Below are 23,102 nucleotides of genomic sequence, written 5' to 3' on the forward strand. Positions count from 1 at the left end.
AAATTATGGGTTCGAGTCCATAGTTAACTTATGATCCATTTATTGAAGTTTTTTATTTTTTTATTTTTCATACTAACGATCTAATTTTTTATTTTCAGCTCTGTCAAAGTTTATATTGAGAGTTTTTACTTTTCCATTTTTTTTGAGTCAAAGGTTTGTATGTTCCTCCTCACACACATCATTAGCATTTACATCACATGAGCTATAGACCCGAGCTTCGTTCCAAATAAGTCGGGGTGAATGCTTTACTCTCGTAAGAATTTATTCTTCATATGAGTTTTAGCAAATAACCCATGGGATACATATGCCTTATATATTCGTAGGGATTTATTTCTCATATAGGTATAAGAAAGTGAATTCCCTCGAATTGAACTCGAACCATTTATACCTGTAATGGGTTAGGATTGAGGGTTTGGCAGCCCAAGGGGCACCGGCATCAAGGACAATTCGAGTACCCTTTCCTCATAGAGTCGAAACCTTGCATATAGTGAACCGTAGAACGGTCACCCTAGGTATAGTCCTACCGAACCTCTGTCTACCAGTTGGTACCCCAAAATAAGTGTACACAAATGAGAAATGTTTCTAAACTTTTTCCGTTTGCTTTAAAATATGTTGAATAAAAGCATGTGAAATAGATACCATGCGGTTAAGATCAATTTCTTGAAAATAAATCATTTTGGGTAGAAAGCACGTCTGGGTAGGATTGTTATTTAATAAAAACATGTTCGGGTAGATATAATGATTGGGTAAGTGTTATATTTATTTTTAAATATCATTTTTTAATTTTATTGGTTATATTTCACGTACTAACTTATTTCTTTTCTTTTTTTGTGTGTTATTTTTATCCTTTTTGCATTGCATTTCATCAACATAACATAATGTGAAAGTGTTGATCCATAAGGGGATATTTAAGAGAAAATTTTCACAATGAGAGGTAAAAGTTTTCAATCAAGCATTCATGTATAAAAACATGCACCGAGGGGTAAAAGAAGTTCAGAGAGTAGAAAAAGGAGACTTGCTTGAAGATAGTGCAACATTCGAAAAGAGAAAATTTTCACAATGAGAGGTAAAAGTTTTCAATCAAGCATTCATGTATAAAAACATGCACCGAGGGGTAAAAGAAGTTCAGAGAGTAGAAAAAGGAGACTTGCTTGAAGATAGTGCAACATTCGAAACAGGAAAGATGATATATTGATCTGAGGAGTAATCCAACATTAGAGTTTTATCTACGATCATTTCATTGCTAGTCATCAAGGAGTGATGTTTGACTTCAGTACTGCACGTAGTATTAACGAAGTTAGGTTACAGAGCACTTGAGGGGCATAATTTTCAACGATGAAGATCCGAGTCGAAGCGCCGACTCATTTCAAACTCAACATCTAAGCGAAAACATGTATGTAAAATTGACTATCTTGTAATGTGAAGTCTTTTATCTCTGATGAAAATTATTCAATGATATTCATCGTTGGGATCAACACTTTTTGCATCTACATTTGCATATTTACATTCTGCACTGCATTTTTTAAGCATTTTCATATGCATCATTCATGAAAACATGGAATTAATCCGTGGAGGATTCAATGAAAGTGGTCCTTATCACGTGATACTACATTAAAAATAGAAGCAAGATTCGAATAGTTAAAGGAAGAAGCTGAAATTAGTGTAGTGGAAGCCTATTCAGCTGGTTGTAGGGCTGAGCCTTATAGGATAATCCAAGCCAAAAGAGTCCCCATATCCTGATATCTATGATGTTGATGACGTATACAATTACCACATAGAAAGTTTCAGACATTCCATTGAGAACTGTGGGGGCATTGAAGCAAGGTCCAAAATCTGAGTGATTCATAGGCATGGACATTCGAAGAATGATGGGGCATTCTGATGTTGATCAAGAAGTCCTTGTATCTACCTCTTGCATCAGAATGTGCCAAACAGTAACCAAACAACAACCCCATCAGTCAAAAGTTAAATCAAATCAAAAACCCATTAAAATAACACTAAAATCCTGATAAATCCAGAAAAATAGTCCCATACCCAGAGATTTCATGATTTTCTACCTGCATAGTACTCATAAAGCAACATGCAATAATAAAAAAAGGATCTGGAAAATAGAGAAAAGAAAAAACAAAAACAAAACAGAGAGATAATTGAACCAAAGAAAAAAAAGGTTCGAATAAGAAGCTCACCTTAAGCAAATATTCGACCACCGTTGCTTTTCCGGAGCAACAATACTCCAGTTTTGAAGGTAAAACTCTTACCTTTAGGGGTTTGGGTTTTGATTTTAGGTTTTAAGGGGGAAAAAGCTCAAGGTTTAAAACTCTAGGATAGATGAGGAATAGAGAGGATTCGGGTTCGGTTCACTTGCCCTCACTGCCGATTTACGGCGGTTATGGCTCTCTTTTCTCTCTTTACGGTGGATGAAAACCAGGGAAGGGACAGAGAGTTTTGACACTCATATTTTGGGGTTAGGAGCAAATGAGAAAGTGGCTAGTTTAGGTTTTATTTTCAACCATTTATTCCTTACGTGAAACGATGTCGTTCTGTGGGGGGTTCAACGTGTTTTTAGCACATGGTTTAATAGCATGTTTGGTCCTTTGCCCTTTGTAACGTTTTATTTCAACTATTAATGAAGTTTTATTTTCTTTTAATTTGATATTGTTATTTATGCTTTATTTCCTTTTAGTCATTACTTCATCTTATCAAATTCGTACTAACTTTTGATTATTTACCTTTAATTTATATGATATTCATTTTGGTCATTATCTTTGTTGTAGGTAAAATATTAAGTTATGTCTGTTTGTTTTCTTTGCATTCTATTTTGATCCTTTGTCTTGTTGTATGAAGATGGTAATTCATGTTCCATGTCCTTAAAGATAGCATTGTTTCCATTTCAGTCACTAATTTTAGGGGTAAATCACTACATAGTCCCTTTAAGTTATGTTCACTTTTACACTTAAGTCAATGTGTCGTGGGTTATTTACCCACAAGTCCCCCAACCTTTGATGTTCTATTGTGTTTCAATCACTGGGTGCTTTATGTCAACATTTTCTTTGTTTCAAATATCTTGTTTCTAATTTATTCTGATTTGGCCAGCATTTGATATGTCCTTTATTTAAATTTAGTCATTGATCTTTGTATTACTTCATTTTAGCCACTAATGATTTTTTTGTTCTTTGTTTTGAACTTGTTATTTGCGATTTATTTTGTTTTAGTCCTTGTTTGTCTAGCAAATCAATTTATGTTTTATTTGTCTTTCATATGTATGTGTTTATTATTATACATGTTGTTTCCATATGTGTATATAATTTTTCAAATGTGTACATGTGTTTCGTATTTTATATATTATATAATTTAATTCCTATAAAATATCTTTTCTTGTTAAGATTTTTATTTGCATATTTTTAAAGAGTATCAATTGTAGAATGGGTGTGGAAAACATTGCTTGGTCGAAGTAGTGTGATCCGATACGACATTCGAACAAAATGTGAACTTGAAATAAATCGATTTTATTTTGCTAATTAATTGATTTTTATTTTAAGTTGAACAATGCAATGCATGTTTCTATAAATAACAATTTATTTTATTTTATGCAAATTGTCGATATTCAATTTATATTTGATTTGCGCTTTTTGAGGATGAAATATCCTTTTTTTGGTCAAGAAATAGTAGAGGTAGCCTTCCCGTCGGAAGATGAGCAAATCCCAATATTTCTTTTCGAATTAAAGGATTTTCCCTAATAAATAATTCGAAAGAAATTAATCATTGTTCAATGAATTGATCATATTTTAACTTTATATTCAATTTATAATTTCAACCATTACGACAACGTATAAGCGACTAAGTACCAATTTTTGGGAGCTGTGGGGGTGTTTATCATTCTCTACGTGTAACCGACTCTCGGACCCGTTAAATCCAATTTTGGTAAAAGCATACCAATTTTTCTCTTAAAAATGATTTTTTTTCTTAAAATTGTTTTAAAAGACTTTTTAGGTATTTGACCTTCCTAACCCAAAGGTCGATGGCGACTCTCATTCAAATTAATTTAAAATCTCCAATTTTTCAAATAAAAAGTCATAATTATTTTTAAACTTATTTGTTTTAAAAAAATGGTTACGACAGTACCAATTTTAGTATTTGTGTATACAGAAAATTCTTGCTAGAGACTCACCCACCAAAGCTAAGGGTACGACGTGGATCGGTCCGGATTAGTCAAGGCAAAGCCTTCGAATCGAGAGGGTAACGAGAAAAAAATTTAAAAATAATTATTTAATGTTTGAAACTAAAAACTTAAATTATTATTGGAACTAAAATGAATCGGGAAAGGGCCTTTCTCATGCTCCATTGTGTTTTGTCTTCTACAATTAAAGGTAATAATTTTATTTGAATATGATGGATTTTAATAAAATTGATTTTTATTTTTATGTTAAAAAAATAGTCTTCAATTGCTTTAGATTTTATTGAGGGTGCGATCGAATTTGGTTCAGATTTAAGATAAAAAAAAATCTCTGACCTAACCTAAATCGCAATAATAATATAATTTTGTTCTATATATTTAAGAATAATTATTATAATACCTTTATTTCTATAATTTTTCATTTAGGTTCCTATTTTATCGAATAAAATAATTTTTTATATTTATGTCAGATTGGGCCAAATGTTGGTTTTAATCACAAAATTTGGGTTAAATTTTTTTTAAAGTCGGATAAAACTTCCCTATACTTGAAACAAAATTCAGGTTAAGGAAATATGTTTATCGGGTCAAGTCGGAGTGACCGAAATTTTGCCCAAATCCGACATGTTATCATCCTAATCATAACCGATGAAATCATAGTTAAAGAAGCGAAATTAACTTCTGTTAGCATCATATATCATAGTTTAAGTCTTGCATCACTTGTCCATGGAAAAAAATTAAGGGTCGTGAGTAGGGTTGAGATTGATTCCATTTAAATAACCATGGTTTTTAAATTTATAAATCATAAACTGAAAAAACACAAGTATAGATTGATTTAATTAATGTTGGCTAGTAAATCCACATAAACCAAACATGAATATTGCCATCCCAAAAAGGAAAAGAGAGAATTTATTATTACTATAAAACTATATATTAAAAAATATTGAAGTAAACGCAAAGAAGAAAGTGCCCAAAACATGTAATGTGTGATGGCCAGTATACGCATGGGCCAAAGCTGACTCTTATGATCGTTTCTTTAGTTTATTTGGCACCATCATTCTAGGTGGTCCATAACCATGTTGTCTCTGTCTCCCCACCGTTCCTTTCCATGATTCATTGGTATCACTCGGCTCGGTTTCGGCCTCAGCCCACTCCTCCATCGCTGTTCTTTGCTGATAGTATCGGAATGCCACGAATAGCATGAAAGCTGCACACATTTTCGGACGTAGTTTTAATAGGAAGATCAAGTTAATGATTAAATCTCCAAATTGGTTATATTACAAGGACTGAAACAGTAATTTGACTGGAAAAATTGAAGCCGTAGTCCTGCTTACCGGCCCATATGCGAGCAACGATTGAGGATAGGTTCCAAACCAGGGTAAAGATGGCCACCGCCACGGCTTTTTTATGTGTGCATGACGCCCATGCATCTCGAAAGCGTCTAATCCAAAATGTCCCTTCATGTTTAATTCAAGCCCAAAATCATCCAAGTGATAAATTCGAATGACTCGAATCCGAAACAACTCAAAAACAAAATGAAATGATTCAAAAACGACTCAAACCTGAAATATTTCGTACCCAAACTAACTCTAACCAAAATAATCCAACCCAGATTGATCCGATCCGAAACCAACTCAACCTACTCGATCAACAAATCTACCATAATTGTATACTACATTGATAAAATAATAGACGTCTCTTAGAGATTATGAATTCAAATGCATTTAAACAGAATTGTTTCCGATTTAACTAATGATATAAGTGAGAATAAAGTTATAGAAGCATGGTAGTCCAGTGCACGTCAACTCCCATTATGAGATGAAATGAAAGAATAATTGCATGTATTATTGAAAATGAATTAAAGACTTGATTTTTCAACTAACTTTAGGCATTTGAATTAATGACACTTGGACACCAAATTCGATAAGAGGCAACATAGATAATAGAGATATTAAAGCATTTTAACCACTAGGTCCTACAAACATTAAGCACATTAAACCACCCACCAACCCCATTGAAGATGAAGAATGATAAGACACCAAATAATATATGACCCAATATGTAGACCGCTCTCCTTGATGTAGGGCTGAGCAAAACCGACACGAACCAAGTAAAACGGTTCGGTTCGGGTTTACCTTTAAACGGTTCGGTTTCGGGTTGATTTAAAGAATAATTCTATTGATCGGTTCGGTTCGGGTTTCCATATGGAACCCACTTGTTCCAAATTGAACCGAATAGACAATTTTTTTTTTTTGAATTTATAGTTTCAAGTGAATTTTTCATTGAAAAACCGACAAACCGAACCGAAAAAATCGATTTCACATAATTTGGTTTTTTAACCATTCGGTTTCGGTTTAAATTTAAAAAAAATCGTTTTTTCGGTTCGATTCAATTTTTAGTAAAAAAACCGAACCGAATACACCCCTACCTTGATGGGTACTTCTACACTAAAACAATAATGATAATGATACCTACATGTTCAGTATTTGATGCATCTAACTTCCACAACTGTAAATTAATTCTTAAATTTTAGAACGTTCTTTTGAGTCCTCAAAGTATCAAGATTGTATCAAACAAGTCGTTCCATTAACCTAAATGTCGGTTTCAACGTTAAATTTCGATTTGAAACATATTTAGAATGCATGTATACCTACTACAAGAAAGGTTTGGATAATCAAAGAAACAAAAAAGAGCCGTTACTAGCAATCAGATCAGAAGGACAAGATTGAAAGATAAGGTTATGATTGACTGGATTGATATTTCTGGGATGAGAAATTTTTTTACCGTATGCAGTAATTTGGTGAGAATAAGAGCAGCATACTTTTGGAACAGTGAAAACGCCAAAAAATCCTGAGAGGCAGACACAATCAGCACTCGGTTAAAAGGTGAAACATGCAATCATTCTTTTAGATTTTGTTTTCACTGAGAACTGTTGTGTTCCCAGTAGTGGCCACCTACTTCTGCAATGATTGTCTAATTTGTGGTCAAATTATGGTTTGCATCCTTCCATTATGTTCAAACTTGCATTTTAGTATCAATTGAAGGCTTGATAACAATGTAAGTCTTTTTGCCACTACACCATTGACTAGTTTAGTACCCTCTATTACGTTCAAATTTGAGATTCAGTCCCTCTACTTTAATTTAGCTTAATTTGGTTGTTTATTTTTATATTGTCATTAGTTATTCCATAATAGTTAGCACTGTTAATCATCTCAGGAAAAAATGACAAAAAATACCTTTAGAAAATCATGCTAGCATTTGAACCGAAATAATTAACTGGATTAACTAATCACATTATGAAAATCAAGGATTAAAGTAAGCCAAATTAAGGTACATGGATTAAATTGCAAATTTGGGAATAATGGGAGGGACTAAAACCAAATTTGACCTAAAAGTTTTTATTTCAACCAAAAGGAAATGAAAGAACTTACCCAACTTGGCCATTTTCCAGATAGTTATGGAGCTGCCACATCTGGCCAAAACAAACAACAGCACTGCCAACTGCAACATTTCCCAATTGATCAACTTCTTTAAAAATCAAAACAAAATGGTGTTGAAAAATTGGAAATCTACCTTCATTGTTGTAGAAGGATCACCAGAGAAAAGTGCCCTCAGCTTTAATAAGAACTCATTCAAGTATGGAAGAACCAATTTAAGTACCCAAATTGCTTCTTCTTCTCCAACAACACAGCTTGATTCATCAATATCCACAATTCCCCTGGCATTATTATAGAAAGAAAAAGAAAGTGTTGAATTGAAAATTCAGTTTATTTGTTCATTAATGGCATTTGATGCAAGGTGTTACCTGCAGATGATTGATCTGTAAAGGAATATGGCAGCAAGGTAAACAAGTCCCACATAGGAAATTACAGTAATAAAGCTGTTGAAAACATTGGCCAAAGTGTTTTAGTAGTGGACTTTGAGAATGATTGAAAACATTGATAAAAAAATGACAATTTTGAGACCTGATGTTGAGGTCTTGGGTGTAAGATGATGAGATGGTGATGAATGTTCCGATCCCGAAGATCAATGCCGATTTTGACACATCTCTCCACATTACCAAATCAACTGAAAAAAAGAAGGATTTAAACAAGTTGCAGCTATGAAATCCATTGATCTTTCCAAGGAACGACTATGAGATCAGTTTTCTACCTAAACTCTGCAATTTGTTCTGCGTTTGTGGGAAACTCTGGTAATGGTAATCATCTGGGGCTGAGAAAGGAAAACAATAAGGTCCATTAGCAACATTCATTCAGCAGTAAAAAAAAGCAACAATCTTCATCTCAGTACATAGCATCAAATGGAAGCAAAAAACACTTACAAGGAGTAGATTTTATAGATGTTGTGTAAACTGAAGTAGCACACTTAACAACGGGTGGTGGTTGCTTATTAACAGTTGAAGAAAATAGTGCAGCTTTGTTATGGAATTGGCTAATTTTCTTCACTTCATTGGCAACTTTGCTTGGCTTATCTTCTTGCAACTTTGTCACTGCATTCACAGCTTTGTTGGGTTTCTTTTCTTCTGGGAATTTCTTAATTTCACTAGAATCTTCGTTAGGCTTCTCCACCTCTGGTACATTCATTTCCTTGATGTCAAAGCTTTTCTTTTCATCCCCAATCTCCATTTCTTCTTCTTCTTCTTCTTCAAAGAATTCAGCTTCTTCTTCTTCTTCTTCTTCTTCTTCTTCTTCTTCTTCTTCTTCATCAACTGATGTTTCTGGAGATGATTTGACCATATTCCCATTGCTTGAAACGACCATTTCTTGGCACACAGCAAATTCTTTGCAATGCTCCTCAGGAAAAGATCCATCCTTTAAAGTTTCGTTTGAGTTCTTCACATTTCCTTCAATCTTTTCATTATCCAAAACCAAAACTTTATTGCCATTTCCATTACCAGAATGAGCCGAGGAAACCTTAACTGTATCTGCTTTCACCTTCCTTACTTGAAGTTCAGATCTTAGCTTATTACTATGAAGTGGGGTCCTCTCAATCCCATCAACAGATTTACTAAGATCCCTAACCCCTTTCTTGACCTGAACCGGAACCTTCTTAATCCCACCATCAACAGACAAGCTCAAATCTTTACAATTCTCCATGGAAGGTCTTCCTTTAGCCACCCTAATCGGGCTCTTCTTGCATTGCTCCTCAGCTTTACCTTTACCAATCTGAACCAGATTCTTCTCAAACCCATCAAAGCTCTCACTTTTCCATGTCTTCCTCTTCCCAAAGGCTTGCCCTTTCTTCAAGCTCAACACTTTATCACTGTTTGCTTCACCATTGCTGTCATCTTCTCCGTTGAAAACCTTAAACCCACCTCTGATTTCATCGCTCCTCATCCTGGACTCCCACACCGAGCCTGCAACAACACTGCTTTTGGCTCCTGTTCTTCTCAAATCCATCACCTTTTGCCACCTATTTAACTTTACCCCTTGTGGTAATCAAGTACTAGTTGGACATGGGATGCAAATAATTGGAAAAGAAATGGGGTTTATGGGATTCAACACTGGGGAAAAGGAAAAGGAAAGAGAGATAATGATTGAATTGCAAGGGACTCCTCCTGGGGATTTATTGTTGAATATGAGATTACATACATGGTGGGGTTCAATGATTTGGGGGTGTTGTTTAAGGAGCTCTCTCTTTCTTTTATTTTGCTTTATTTCTTCCTGTGGCATAAGTATTCTCTCTTTTTCAGTATCAAAGGGATATCTAAGACTGAAATTTCACATGCAAAATGGAGAGACTTTGTCCCTAGCGAGAGTTCAAGGCCTGTGCTCAATTCTTAATCAGATCCTAGTTTTTGTCCATTGAATATAATAAGAATTCAGATACCAAGAAAGCATGGTCACATTGGGGTTTTGGTTCCTTTACTTTACTATGTTTAATTTGTGAAATTGGAGTTTTTTCTAGTATTTTAATTTGATAAAATCTTCTTTTTTGTAATGATTTCTTTTTTGATAAAATGAGAATAGAGATGACAAAAACACATCTTTAGAAGATTCTAACTTCTTTATGTAATCAATAAGCAGTCTAAGAATTATCGGTAAGAGGGTTCAAAAGACTAGTGTTTCCAATAGTAAAATTGACAATTAACGTCACCAATCAATTAAAATCGTATTTATTTCATGGTAAATATTTTGTATGTGCATAATTCACGATTTTAATATTGTGAGACTAAATCATAAATTCAAACATAATAGAAGCACCAAACCGTAATTTGACCGAAGAAAGATTGGGGAGAACGAAGATGTTTTGATAAGCAAACAAGAATGTGAGTATTGTCAATGTCATTCCTTGAAGCCGTATGTTTTAGAATTGCGTGATACGTTCCATAGAAAATGCTCGACCTTTGCTGATCAATTAATGGGAACCCATGTTTTTTTCTTTCTCCGTTTTATCTCTTAAAAAATCGAAGCTGAATTTACCATGTAACATGTACGGTTAATTGCATTCAACATCCCTAACTTCTTAAAATTTACCATATAACTATGCTTAAGCTCTGTGACTTGCTTCTGACGAAGAGCTAATTTTTTTTTTTTTAAAAAAAAAGAGAGAACTTGTATATTTAATTTAAATTATTATGAATAATTATTATATTCATATAATTATATATATATATATATATGTCTAAAGTTTTTTAATTTAGGGTAAATTATGCATTTATTACTTAAACTATTAGTTTTGATCTATTTTAGTACCTAAACTTTTAATTTTTTTAAAATTATACCCAAAGTTTAGTTTTTGTTTCATTTTAATATCCCACTCAAAATTTAAAGTTAAATTTTGAAAAAAAATGAAAGTTCAGATAAAAAAGGGACAAAAAATGATATTTTAGGTGCTAAATGTGTTAAGTTTTTAACGATGGTACTAAAATGAAACAAAAAGTAAATATTAGATATGATTTTAAAAAAATTAAAAGTTAGGTACTAAAACAGAGTAAAAACTGATAGTTTAGGTACTAAATATATATTTTACCCATAAATATTTTTATTAATTTGGTGAGAGTAGTGATGATTATATTAGAAATATTAAATTGGGTAAATGAGTGTCGGTGGGAAATTTCACACTGACCATTTACGAAGGCGCCAAAGCACTAGGCATGATTTGGCTTACGTGCTTGTTCAAAAGCAAGGAGCAGTGGGACATCATTTCATAGAAAAAGGGTAAATTCCGTATTTAGTATTTAAATTATCAGATTTGATAAGTTTTAGCATCTAAATTTTTAATATTAATCAAAATCATACCTAAAGTTTATTTTTTATTTCATTTTAGTACCCCTGTTCAAAATTTAACATTAAATTGTGAACAAATTGAAAGTTTAGGTATTAAGATGGATTAAAATTGATAGTTTAAGTACTAAACGTGTTAGATTTGAAATTTTAATTGTGGGATACTAAAATAAAATAAAACTAAATTTTAAGTATGTTTTGAAAAAATTAAAAGTTTAGAAATTAAAACATATCAAAACTAATAATTTATGTATTATACGTAATTTACCCAAAATATACAACAACAAATACAAATAATTTAGTCTTTTGGTCATGTTTTAAATATACATATTTTAAATACTATTCATGTCAATTTAAAATATACAATAAATCAATAGTTTTTACCATTTAAAACTTTACCTTCTTACTTTAAATCTATACCGTTGAGTGCACGTGAGTGGCATCGCACGCCTCCGAAGATATTGTTTTCTAAGATTGTTCATAGATGGTTAATTGTACCGTTTAGTCTAAACGGTCGGTTAACCGTTATAACGATTATGAGATTTTTTTAATCATAATTTAACCATTAAAAATGGTTTACCATTAATGGTTAACCGTTATTAACGGTTCGGTTACAGGTTAATCGTAGGTTAACCTATTACAATTATTTATCAAATTTTTTTTCATAATTCAAAATACAAAAAATATGTAACACTTAACAGATACTTATACTGGTATAAGTGAATAAAATAAATAAGTGTAACATTTAACACATACTTACACCGATGTAAGTGAATAAAACAAAAAAAATGTAGCACTTAACGCATACTACACTGGTGTAAGTGGATAAAATAAAAAAGTATAACACTTAACACATATTTACAACGATGTAATTAAATAAAATAAAAAAATGTAACACTTAACACATACTTACACCGATGTAAGTATGTATATCTCTCAATATTTTAGTACCTAAAAATAAACATATAATTATATTGATGTAAGTATGTTTATATATTTTTAAAGAAATAAAAAAATATTAAAAAATATTAAATTATTTATATACAAATTTTATTAAAAATATATATAAATTATAAATAATACAAACTTATATTAAGTTATTTACGTAAAAATATAACAAATTAAAAATATAATTATAAATTTAATTTATTAACGATTAACCATTTGTTAACCATTTATCAAAATTCGTAATTGTAGTTAATTAACCTGTTAAATATAACAATTATATTAGTTAACAGTTTCGGATTTTTTTTTTAAACTCCTACTGTTATTTGTGTACAATATAGGCTTAAGGGTTAAAATGGTCTCTGTAATAGATTAAATTTATCAATTTTATCTTTATCATATTTTTATATTAATTTAATCATTAAAATCATATAATTATATCATTTTATATTATTGATACAACATAACTATTAGTTTCTATTGACGCCAATTGTTTTCAACTTAGATAATATTATTAATTTATTTAATTGATGACGTGGTAATTATTAAAAAAAATAAAAACTTTACTTTCCCTTGACCTTTATCCTCGCTTTCCTCAAGATCATCGTCACATCCGCTCTGAAAACGTCGACCAAGGGAACAACGATTCATCTTCTTGCATTAGAGTCGCCATTCGTAGACCTTCTTGCTCAGCTTCTGGTCTCGAACTCAATGGTTACAAAGCCCTGTTGTCGAGGACCAATCCGAAGCTCAAAGAGAGGGACAAATCTAAAGACAAGAAGTTCGAGTTTATTAAAACAATGCCTAGATCTGTTGGCTGAAACTTGATGAGGGTCATCTTCAAACTAGGCTTTTTCTTTAGTGATTTCCACAATTCATTTTTTCTCTCCTTTGTGGGTATTTCATGTTTGTTGCGATTTTTGGTGTTTTAGGGTTTGTTATAGAAATTATGATATGTTTTGGTGTAGGACCCTTAGTTTTCGATTTCCATTTCATTTCGATGTGGATAGTTTGCTAGAATGAATCTATATGTCAATTACTTGTTAATTGTTCACTGCTTTACTTTGGATCAATCCATTTACTGAAATCCTTGTTAACAAGAGTAGTTTCCATGGTGGATCAGAAGAGAAACTTGTTAGAAATGTGGGTTTTGGAAATCGAAATTCATCAGGTTTAGGCTTCTTTGCTTATTGCTCTCGGGAATTGCACAAAATCGTCGTTACACGTTTAAACTTACATATGTTTTTAAGGGGATGACGATGAAGGGAGAAGATAAAACTTTAAGAGATTAGTTTTATTTTGGAGATTTACAGAGAAATAATAGGATAATTAATATTTAAAATATTTATTTATTTATTTGTTTAATAATTAACACGTCATCAACTTGACATGTCATCATAATTATATGAAGTAAAAACCGCTGATGTATCAGTAGAAATTAATGATTCTATCAATCAACACAATCAAATGTATAAATTGATGCAATTAAATAACTTTGAGGATAAAATTGATGCGAAAATGCGATAGAGACCAAATTGATAAATTTGATCTATCACAGGAGTAACCGTGACGCTTAAGCCTACAATATAATATAGACAGAATTATAAATGGGACGAGATAAATCATGAGTTATTCAAAATTAAATTACTTAATACTCGATAAATATTCGATTTGAATGATCCCAACTCGAACTCGACTTGAGTTCTCAACGAGCCAAAGCGAGTTACTTGATACTCGACTCGAAAAACTCATGAGCAACTCAAAAAATTATATATTAAAATTTTATTTAAAAAAATAAATTATTAATAATATTAACATTTATGTAATTATTTTTTAAAAAATAATAAAATTTTCATGCAATTAAAGTTCATATTCATGTTTGAGCTTCAAATTCAAAACTTTATTTCTATTTCAAGTTTTTGTAAATTTTTTCAAACTTCAATTCATGATTTCGTATTCGAATCAAACTTCAAAAATTTAGATTCGCAAAGTCGAATTCCATTTTAAAGTTTTTGAATCAAATTGAACCCTACAATACTTGAGCTCGACTCTTTACGCCCTAATTATAAGACAACAATAATAATGATATGTATATATATATATTACAATATATGTTTGCATGGGAAAATGGGACAAATTTCACCAAAGGTACCTTCCAAAATTTACAGATACAGGAATTGCAATAACTATTCGGGAGTAGCATTGACAATTATCCACTAGCTTTACATTGTTCAATACAGCAATGAATAGGGGTCTCACCCACAACAACAAACATACATTGGCCAAATTAAAGCTTTTGTCCATTATGCTTTAGATTTTCTTTAAGACACTCCAGCTCATGCTGAAATATGGCGTATCGTAGAAAGGTTTTTGAGAAGAAAAAGAAAAACAAAATAAATGAAGATAACTATTTAGATTTAGTTATACTAAAGGAACAATATATTTAGCATAGTAGGCGGACCAAAACTGTAATTTGACCTATATTATTTTAATTAAGCTCCAACAATCGTACATACGTCTAAAGTAAAAGCTCAAGCTTCAGAAATAGAATAAGAATGAACATGGAAAGATATACAAAGTTCCCATATTATTTCTTATTGTGCAACAAACAAAACATCGGTCAAAAGGCAAATTCATGAAATCAAATCAAAGTAATGAAAAGTGATTCTTATGAGCAAAAAGGAGGACCATTTGTAATGGTTTTCCCTGAGAACTACTTACAAGTTCTATGAGGGGATAATATACAAGTTGCCTTTAGATTTAACCGAGTCCGCGAGTCATTCAATTCCATCTCTGCGACAATAAGATCGTATCACATCAGTATGCTATAATGTCGTATAGAAGTGAACAAATGAAAAGGCAGAGTTATCAAACTAAATCAGTAAAAATGATGGAAATGAGATCCTTGCCTGTTTTAAGCTTCGAGCTAAACCGGTAAAAGAATGGTGGAAATAAGGATGCTTGCCTCTTTGAAGCTTCGAGTTTGCGATGAAATCCATCGTTTTCATTTTCACATTTGGTGTATCAGTCCACTACATGTTCTCTCAACATCCATCCACCCACTGCCTTTTCCTTTCCTGCCAATTCGAATATTGTTGTATGGACACCATTGCCATCACCCTTCTCCCAGGAAGAGAAAGCAGTTTACATCAATGTCTGAATTGATTAAGCATTGCTGGTCCGAATAGAACATAATATTTTCTCAGAATCGCTTTTTTGCGAAGTATTCATCTTCAACTTCTCACTTTCTGCCGACTTTTTCATTTCTTTCTCGAGCTGCTTGGAGTTCTCTTCATGAGCTTTGTTAAACCTCCTCACGAAATCGAGTAGAGTTGCAGTAACAGCAGTAAATTAGAAGAGTAATATAAAATAAGCATGAAAAGAACTGAAAAGTAACTTCTACTGTTCTTAATCCAGCATATATTAACCGCTCGTTAAAAGGAATACAACTAGCGATTTTAAGACGAAGTAAGCCAGAGAAACATGGAGCATATCCATGTATCGCCAACAGAAGTTAACAGAAATCAAAATGTAATTACCATCATTACAAACTCATGAAAACCATTAAATACCTTGTTCAAAGGGGCAACGAGCAGGATCCTCTCCAAAGTAAACAATCAATGCATCCACATTTCTTCCCCGTCAAGGTAGAATTCCGATATAATGAACGAATGGTTTAATAAGGTAATCATTAATAAGAAAGTCACTGTTCGCAACAAAACCTAGACACATACCACTGCAGAGTAGAGGAAAGCCAGGAATCTCACTTCGGCTTCGGCAAAAGAAAGGAACTCCTTTAAGTTCTGGACATCACAAAAGAGAATATAATATATAAGTGAAAAATGATTGTGTTACATCTGTTAAAACAGATTATATGCTTAAAATTGCCTCACAGAATTTTTCCGATACAGGTCCATCATTTTCAGAACTAGGGAGTTCCTGCACAACTTTCTCCAACCCTTTGCTTATGGCTTGCATTTCCTCAGCCAAAAATTTAAGTTGTATCTAGATGGGAGTCGCATGTTAGCCAAGGCCCAAACTCAAATCTTTGTAAAACTATTTTCTCCAAGAACAAGTAACATACCTTTGATGCAGGTTCTAAACTTGAAATATCTTTTGAAAAATCTAGTACCTCCGGAAGCTTATCAGCAAGCACCTATGATTTATTATTCAAAATATTATAAACAATTGAGTATGTTACAATTTAGACAGATGATCACCTAAGTAAAGAAACTAATCTATAGAGGTAAATCAGTACAGATTAATAAACTAGTTGAGAATCAATAACTAAAAAATTAGGGTAGGTTCCGAATGATAAAACTTGTACCTTGCAAAGGTAATGCATGAGAGTCATCTTGTTGTTTCGTGCACGTGTATCTGTTAGTTTAAGAAGGCTGTCCAACCTAAGTCCAATAGTAGAACCTAAACCAAAAAATACGAACGTTAGTGCAATCATCAGACAGTTCAATACTTGCGGTATTAGTGAACATCATTATAGCTAAAGCTCCAATGGTTCAGCCAATGAATTTTTGGAGCCCAAGACAATCACATTGTGGGCTCATAACCAAAAAAGTCATACTTAACTCACCTCTTGTAGTTCCCTGATTCAAAGCATTTCCTAAAGAAAGAATAGTCTGCATGATTCTCTTCAATTTGGCAGAGTTTCTAATCTGATAAAATAAGTCTCGGCATTAGTGTGATGCTGATCATTGGATATCTACAACAGTTCGCAAGAAAGAACGCAAGTAAAAACTATATAACTTGCCTCCTCTGCTGTAGAGTTCACAATATTAAGGCTATGTCTGAGGTCGGAAACCTAAAGGACAATTCAAGGCCCGATGAGTAACAAAATAAAGCCAACATTTAGCTACTCTGTAATTTGGATGCAGATTTTGATCAAACCTGGGAACGAAACTGTTTCTTAAAAGAGTACACCCTGAGCTTGGATTCTACTCTGGAATTTCCATTAGCTCCAAGAAGAACTGTTTACAGAGGTCCATGAAATAAATTGTTAATAAGCAAAAGTTCAAGTGAAAGCCAAATGGCTATCAAACGATTTGCTGGTTAACAATATTGACTTAGCGGACAACAAATAAACAAAACATAAGGAAACACAAAAAAAAATCATGGATACCTGTTCACATTTCCCTAACTTTTCCTTTTCTCCGGTGTATCCCTGAAAAAGGAGTTATTTATGTAAGTACAACTAACGGAAATGACAATTCAAGTACCTTGAATGTAAGATGTTTTGATCACATCAAAGGTAGAAAGATGATTACAAGGAACCATAAAGTCTAATGTTACTATGATGAGAGAATTAAAGAACCATTAATCAAATGATACTGATTCATTTCACCTTTAGTAATTCCATCTCCTCTTTGATAGGACAAATTTTTATCAGGTTGCCAACTTGGTCAACATCTAATGCAGATTCATCCAAGGCAAGCACCGAACTCTGCAAAAAAACCACTAAATAGCGTAAGGCTGACAAACAAGAGATTACTAATAGATAAAAGGGTAAAATGCTGTCCAAGGTCCGATGCTATGCTAGGACTTTGCAGCTAATTTAAGGATTATGATTGACCAAAAGTAATGTTTCAAAGTAACAACACTAAAAAAGTAAATAATCGCATGCTCATGAATAATACACTTCAACCTACCATTAATTTGGGCAAGGGTACTTTCACTTTCGAAAGCATGATTTCGCAATTATATGCACGCCTGTGGTCAACCTGCAACAAGGAAAGGTATTAAACAAGCGCATAGTAAAAAACAGTAATAAAATTCATCATATGGTGACCTTCATACAAGGTTAAATCATATAGCATCAACAATTAAACTACAGATGGTAAGCTCTATGAAACAAGGAACTAAACCATCAACTGTTTCAGTTCAATATTGAAAAAAAAAAGAATTACCAATGTTACTTTCTCAGATTTCGGTGCACGTGTTGTAGGCGTACTTGATTTACTACCACGACCAGCATTAGGAGCAGCTGCATAGAAAAGATTCTCAAGCTCTGACATGTCAATCTCTGGAGCTCTGGAACATTCCAATAAAGTACAAAGAAAAAAAGTAAACACCATAGTACTTAAACGTCACTAAAAACAAATTTAGCTAAGCAGAGCACATACTTCGAAGCTTCACCCAATTTTTGTGCTTCAGCGCATAGGCTTCCCGATACAGCTCTAGACATCTTCAACCAATGCAATGGCTTTAATTTCTGTCTGATAACCCCTTGAAGAACTAATCGTACGTGAAAGAAGTCTGTTTCTTGAATTTGTGGGAGAAATATACGGTGGAGGTCCAGGAGCAGAAAATCCACTACCACCTACAGCTTGAGGTTCTGTAGAAATGGCATTTGTCTTTTTACCAAAAGGAGCAGGGGTTGGTGGTGCAGCGGGAACTTGAGAAGAATTTGATCCCGAAGCAAGGGCGGGTGGCGATGGTGGGGGGGTACTGATGATGAAACTGTAGGAGTCGCTGCTTGCCTGGTATGAAGAGGAAGTGGTGGAGGTGGTGCAGATTTAGGAGCTGAACTTCTTTTCAAAGGTGGCATCGGAGGAGGTGGTGGAGGGGATACATGAGATCCAGCTCTAATAGGTGTTGGAGGAGGGGGAGGGGGAGGAGGTGCAGATTTAGAAGCCAAGTTTTTCTTCAAAAGTGGCATTGGAGGAGGAGGAGGAGATGGTGGAGGGGATACATGAGATTCAGCTCTAATAGATGCTGGAGGAGGGGGAGGTGCAGATTTAGAAGCTGAATTTTTCTTCAAAAGTGGCATTGGAAGAAGAGGAGGAGGAGGTGGTGGTGGAGGAGGAGATCTGACTCCATTCGGTGTTGGGGGAGGGGGAGGTATAGGTTCTGCTGGAGTGGTAGCTCTCAGAGCTAAATTTTCCTCGGTCTGATTTTGGTCTTGTAAGTAGGTTCCAGCTTCTGAGGCAGGTGAAGATTTTGCTGGTTCTAATGTCGAAGAAAGAGAACTTGGCAATGGTGGAGGTGTAGGGGGTGAGGAAGAGCCTTAGTTGCACTAGAAGTTGGGGGAGGTTGAACTGGAGAAGATAGAGGTGTTTGTGGTGAATCAGAAATGTTTTTAGTTTCAGCCACTTTAGGTCTCTGTGATACAGACAGAGAATCATTTATTGAAGCAGCAGACCGACTGAATGGATCTATGTCAGAGACTTGGAGTTTATCCTCCTTACTAGCATCAGAATCAAAAGATGACCTTCTTGAGGGTGCAGAAAGAATCTTCATGCTAATAGATCTGGGACTCCTGGGGCTACTTGGTAATACTACAGTGAGCTTTGTTTCCTGAAGACTTTTAGGAGTTGATCTCTCTGACCGAGGACTGAGGTTCGTGCTGCTGTTCATTGGACTGTTGGTCACCTCTTGGGTAATATTTGATGCACCGATTTGTTGAAGCATGTTAAACGCAACATCTGCCCGAGGGTCCAACCAGTCGACATGACTAAAGATTTCATGAACTTTGGCAAATGCTTCCACAGGAAGGCCTCCTTTTTCTTCAAAGCCAGTAAAATCTAGGGAAATAATGGACGAAGCAGCATCCAATTCTGAGAAAAGGAACTTCATTCACAAGGAAATGTTTTGTTCGAAAAAAAGGACCACAAAATAGCAAGCAAAATGCATGATGATATATACCTCAGCAGTAAATTCTTTTGGAAACAGATCTTTAGCATCCCACAATGTATCAATTTCATCCCGATTGAGCATCAAAATGTTTGATCTAATAAAAGCTGTGTTAAACACAACCCTGAAAATCATCCCCCCACTTTCCATGTCATCATTCAAGTTGATACACTCAACCACAACATCACCTTGAATATGGCAATTTATGTCAATTTTAACAAGGGCACGCTCTTTCTGCAATAAAATAATAAGAGGTTAAACCATCATACGATCTAGAGTGGAACCAAACAGGAGGCCACAAAACAAAAGTTTCACCATAAGATCCAGCATATGCCAAAAATACATGGGACATGTCTATAGATAGAGTGCGGAATGAGGGTTGATGAGATTATTGTTACAAAAAGCATCGACTTTCTCATTGTATTAGAGCATAATTCCCCAAGTTCGAATTTCAAGAACAAGGTTAAAAGCAGCAGATGTAACCTAAAGAACCAAAGAAGAAAAGGTCATTCATCCTTTTACTAGAGGATTGTCAACCACCTCGACACGTGTGTGTATAACTAGAAAGATGGGTTACCTGCTTATAATGGCATACAGATTTGTTTCTTTTAGGGGTCGAGTGCAAAACTTTTGGGGTTTTATCATCAGCAAGGAAAGGATCCTGTCCATATTTTCGAAATATTGGACGACAACCACCATGTCCATCAAAATCAGGAATGCAGCGAAGAATGACACAATCCAAGGTGAGAGCTCGATCCAAAGCAGGCCATTCCAACCCAACATTCCTCCGACAGACATACTGTAGATACCTCAATTGTGAAGGCACTGGATTCAGGGGTGATAACAACCGCAAAACTTCATGAGGAGCTTGCCTATATATCATGTCCAATGTATTCTGCTCTCCACTGTACCGCTTCCTGTATAACAGCAATGCAGCCAGCACGAAGGCCAAGACCGGCCAACCACCCCGTTCGCAATGCATTAGTAGCAAATTATGCTAACCAAGCGAGAGCCAGCTTTCGCATGATCTCAGAAAATGGTGAAGCACCTCCATCGGTATTAAAGGACACCCTTCGTATTGACAAGGGTAATCCATTATAGTCAAATCATACTTGGACAACAACTCAGTTATCGGGCTTTGCGATTCTCCTTCGCGGAAATTGAAGACCAAGAATGAAGCATCGGGGAAGTGTTCCTGAAGATTACTGACTATCCCTCTATGTAGGTTTTGCAGTTTTCTTCTTCCCAAGCATCAATGGTGAAGCAGTAATCAAAAACTACACGCCACCACACCACACCACACCACACAATTTATCAGACTCCAATTAAAAGATACACAGATAAAATTTCAAGGAACAAAATTTAGCTATACTATGGTTCTTTTTTTATTTCTCTTCTCTTGCACACTTAAACAGAGAACTCAAAAGTCAAAACTTCAAACTTTCCATTTCCTACCCGAATTTTCTTAGCAACCAAACAGAACCCATATTCTAAAATAAACAGTATTCCTTCCAAAAATTCATTTTAATCACCCAAATATCAACCATCTCAAAAAGGCAAAATAACTGAAATACCAATAAAAAAAACAAGTTGAAGAAAGCCAATAAGACAAAAAAAAACTCACAGTAGACGCCTTCAGAGATTTCCAGAAGCCCATCAGGTGGCTTTTTGTAAAACAATTTACTAAACAATCCCATATCTTTGCTCCAGAATCCTTGAAACAAAACAACTAAATCAGACCCCCAAAACAGCCAACAAATAATAAAAAAATCAAATAAACAATGGAAGAAGAAGGGGGGAAATGAGACCTTGACCTAGAAGCAAACAGTTTCTTTAAACCTCTCGGGCTTGCAGTTGAAGGAAAACAATAATTGGATTTAGATAAAGCAGAGAAAGATAACGACTGGAGAGAGAGAGACGGTATTTTTGTTTTAGTTTGCTTGTCTAACAAGGCTCAAGCTTTGAGATTTGCAGCTGACAAAGAAGAGAAAAATATGACAATTGACACCCACCAGCGCGTCCTTTGCTTGACGTGGATACCGTCTCTCGCCGACAACATCCACTACTTACATATTTCTCGGGGTTTTATATGATTTTGTTTTTATTGGGATGCATTTTCCTTCTTCAGTTAATGAATCAATTGTGAAAGAAAATGGCTGGCTCTCGTGCAAAACCCGGAAAAGGTTGGAAAGTTTCTACTTCGGCCAAATTCGTCCATTACGGCAGCCGGATAAAAAATTTAGCCAATTAGGAACTCAAACATTTAATTTGAGATTTACAGTAAATTAAACAGTTCTTATAAAATTAATCACGTTGATATGACGAGTTTTATTGAATATAAATTTTAATAGGCCATATAAGGTAGGTCTCACAACTTAATTTTAAAATTATGGAACTCGTCATGTTTCAACGGGTATAATTTTAAAATTTTTAACCGTTGGATTGATCGTTGTTGAAAGGTCAAATTTTGTTTAAAATTTCAATAAAAATTTTATAAGTACATAGTATTGGTACCATTTCAGTATACTAGAATTTCATTGACTCAAAACTAGAGGAATAGTATCGGTACCATAACTCAGAGTATCAGTACTACTACTTTAAGTAGTATCAATATCATATATGGTATCGGTATCATTTTAGCATTCCATTTTGACAGTATCGGTACTGTCTCAGCAGTATCGATACTGCCTCAGCAGTATCGGTACTACCTCAGCAGTATCGGTACTACTTCATTATTTTGGATTTCAATATCGATATATGTATCGATACTTCTTTAACAGTATCGGTACTGTTATAGTAGTATCGGTACTATTATATTTAAAAATCATTTTTGACTCGATTAAAGTTCGAAACCCTTAGTAAAAATTATTTCAAAAACTTTTCCAGTATAGGACTCAAATTTTCAGTAGAGTGATGAGTAAAAATTGACGTTTTAACTTTAAAGAATAATTATATATGTTCGAATGATTGAATCGAATATAATCTTAAAATTTGTAAAAACTGATTAACAATTTTGTTTGGTATATCAAAATATCAAAGTGTTTTCAACAATCTCTCATTTTTTATATAACAAAATATTTTAAAAATTTTAAGAATTCTTACTGATGTCGAGGCGT

At 33.9% G+C, this 23,102-nt stretch overlaps 1 protein-coding gene and 1 pseudogene across 1 annotated transcript; both read right to left on the bottom strand.

Annotated features, from left to right (window-relative positions):
• Window positions 1–5,065: 5,065 nt before the first annotated feature.
• On the bottom strand, window positions 5,066–15,792 carry LOC120147982 (reticulon-like protein B21). The gene is made up of 11 exons (XM_039161192.1): window positions 15,776–15,792; window positions 15,722–15,726; window positions 8,493–9,653; window positions 8,324–8,383; window positions 8,137–8,239; window positions 7,977–8,051; window positions 7,745–7,889; window positions 7,603–7,672; window positions 6,956–7,021; window positions 5,506–5,628; window positions 5,066–5,378 (listed from the first exon to the last, which is right to left on the bottom strand). Exons 3-11 carry the CDS (start codon window positions 9,568–9,570, stop codon window positions 5,194–5,196), a joined length of 1,905 nt encoding a protein of 634 aa, XP_039017123.1. The 5' UTR covers window positions 9,571–9,653; window positions 15,722–15,726; window positions 15,776–15,792; the 3' UTR covers window positions 5,066–5,193.
• Window positions 15,254–22,096, bottom strand: LOC120147981 (annotated as a pseudogene).
• Window positions 22,097–23,102: the final 1,006 nt, after the last annotated feature.

The sequence above is a fragment of the Hibiscus syriacus genome, unplaced genomic scaffold (assembly GCF_006381635.1).
Source record: "Hibiscus syriacus cultivar Baekdansim isolate YM2019G1 unplaced genomic scaffold, ASM638163v2 tig00110945_pilon, whole genome shotgun sequence".
NCBI lineage: Eukaryota > Viridiplantae > Streptophyta > Magnoliopsida > Malvales > Malvaceae > Hibiscus > Hibiscus syriacus.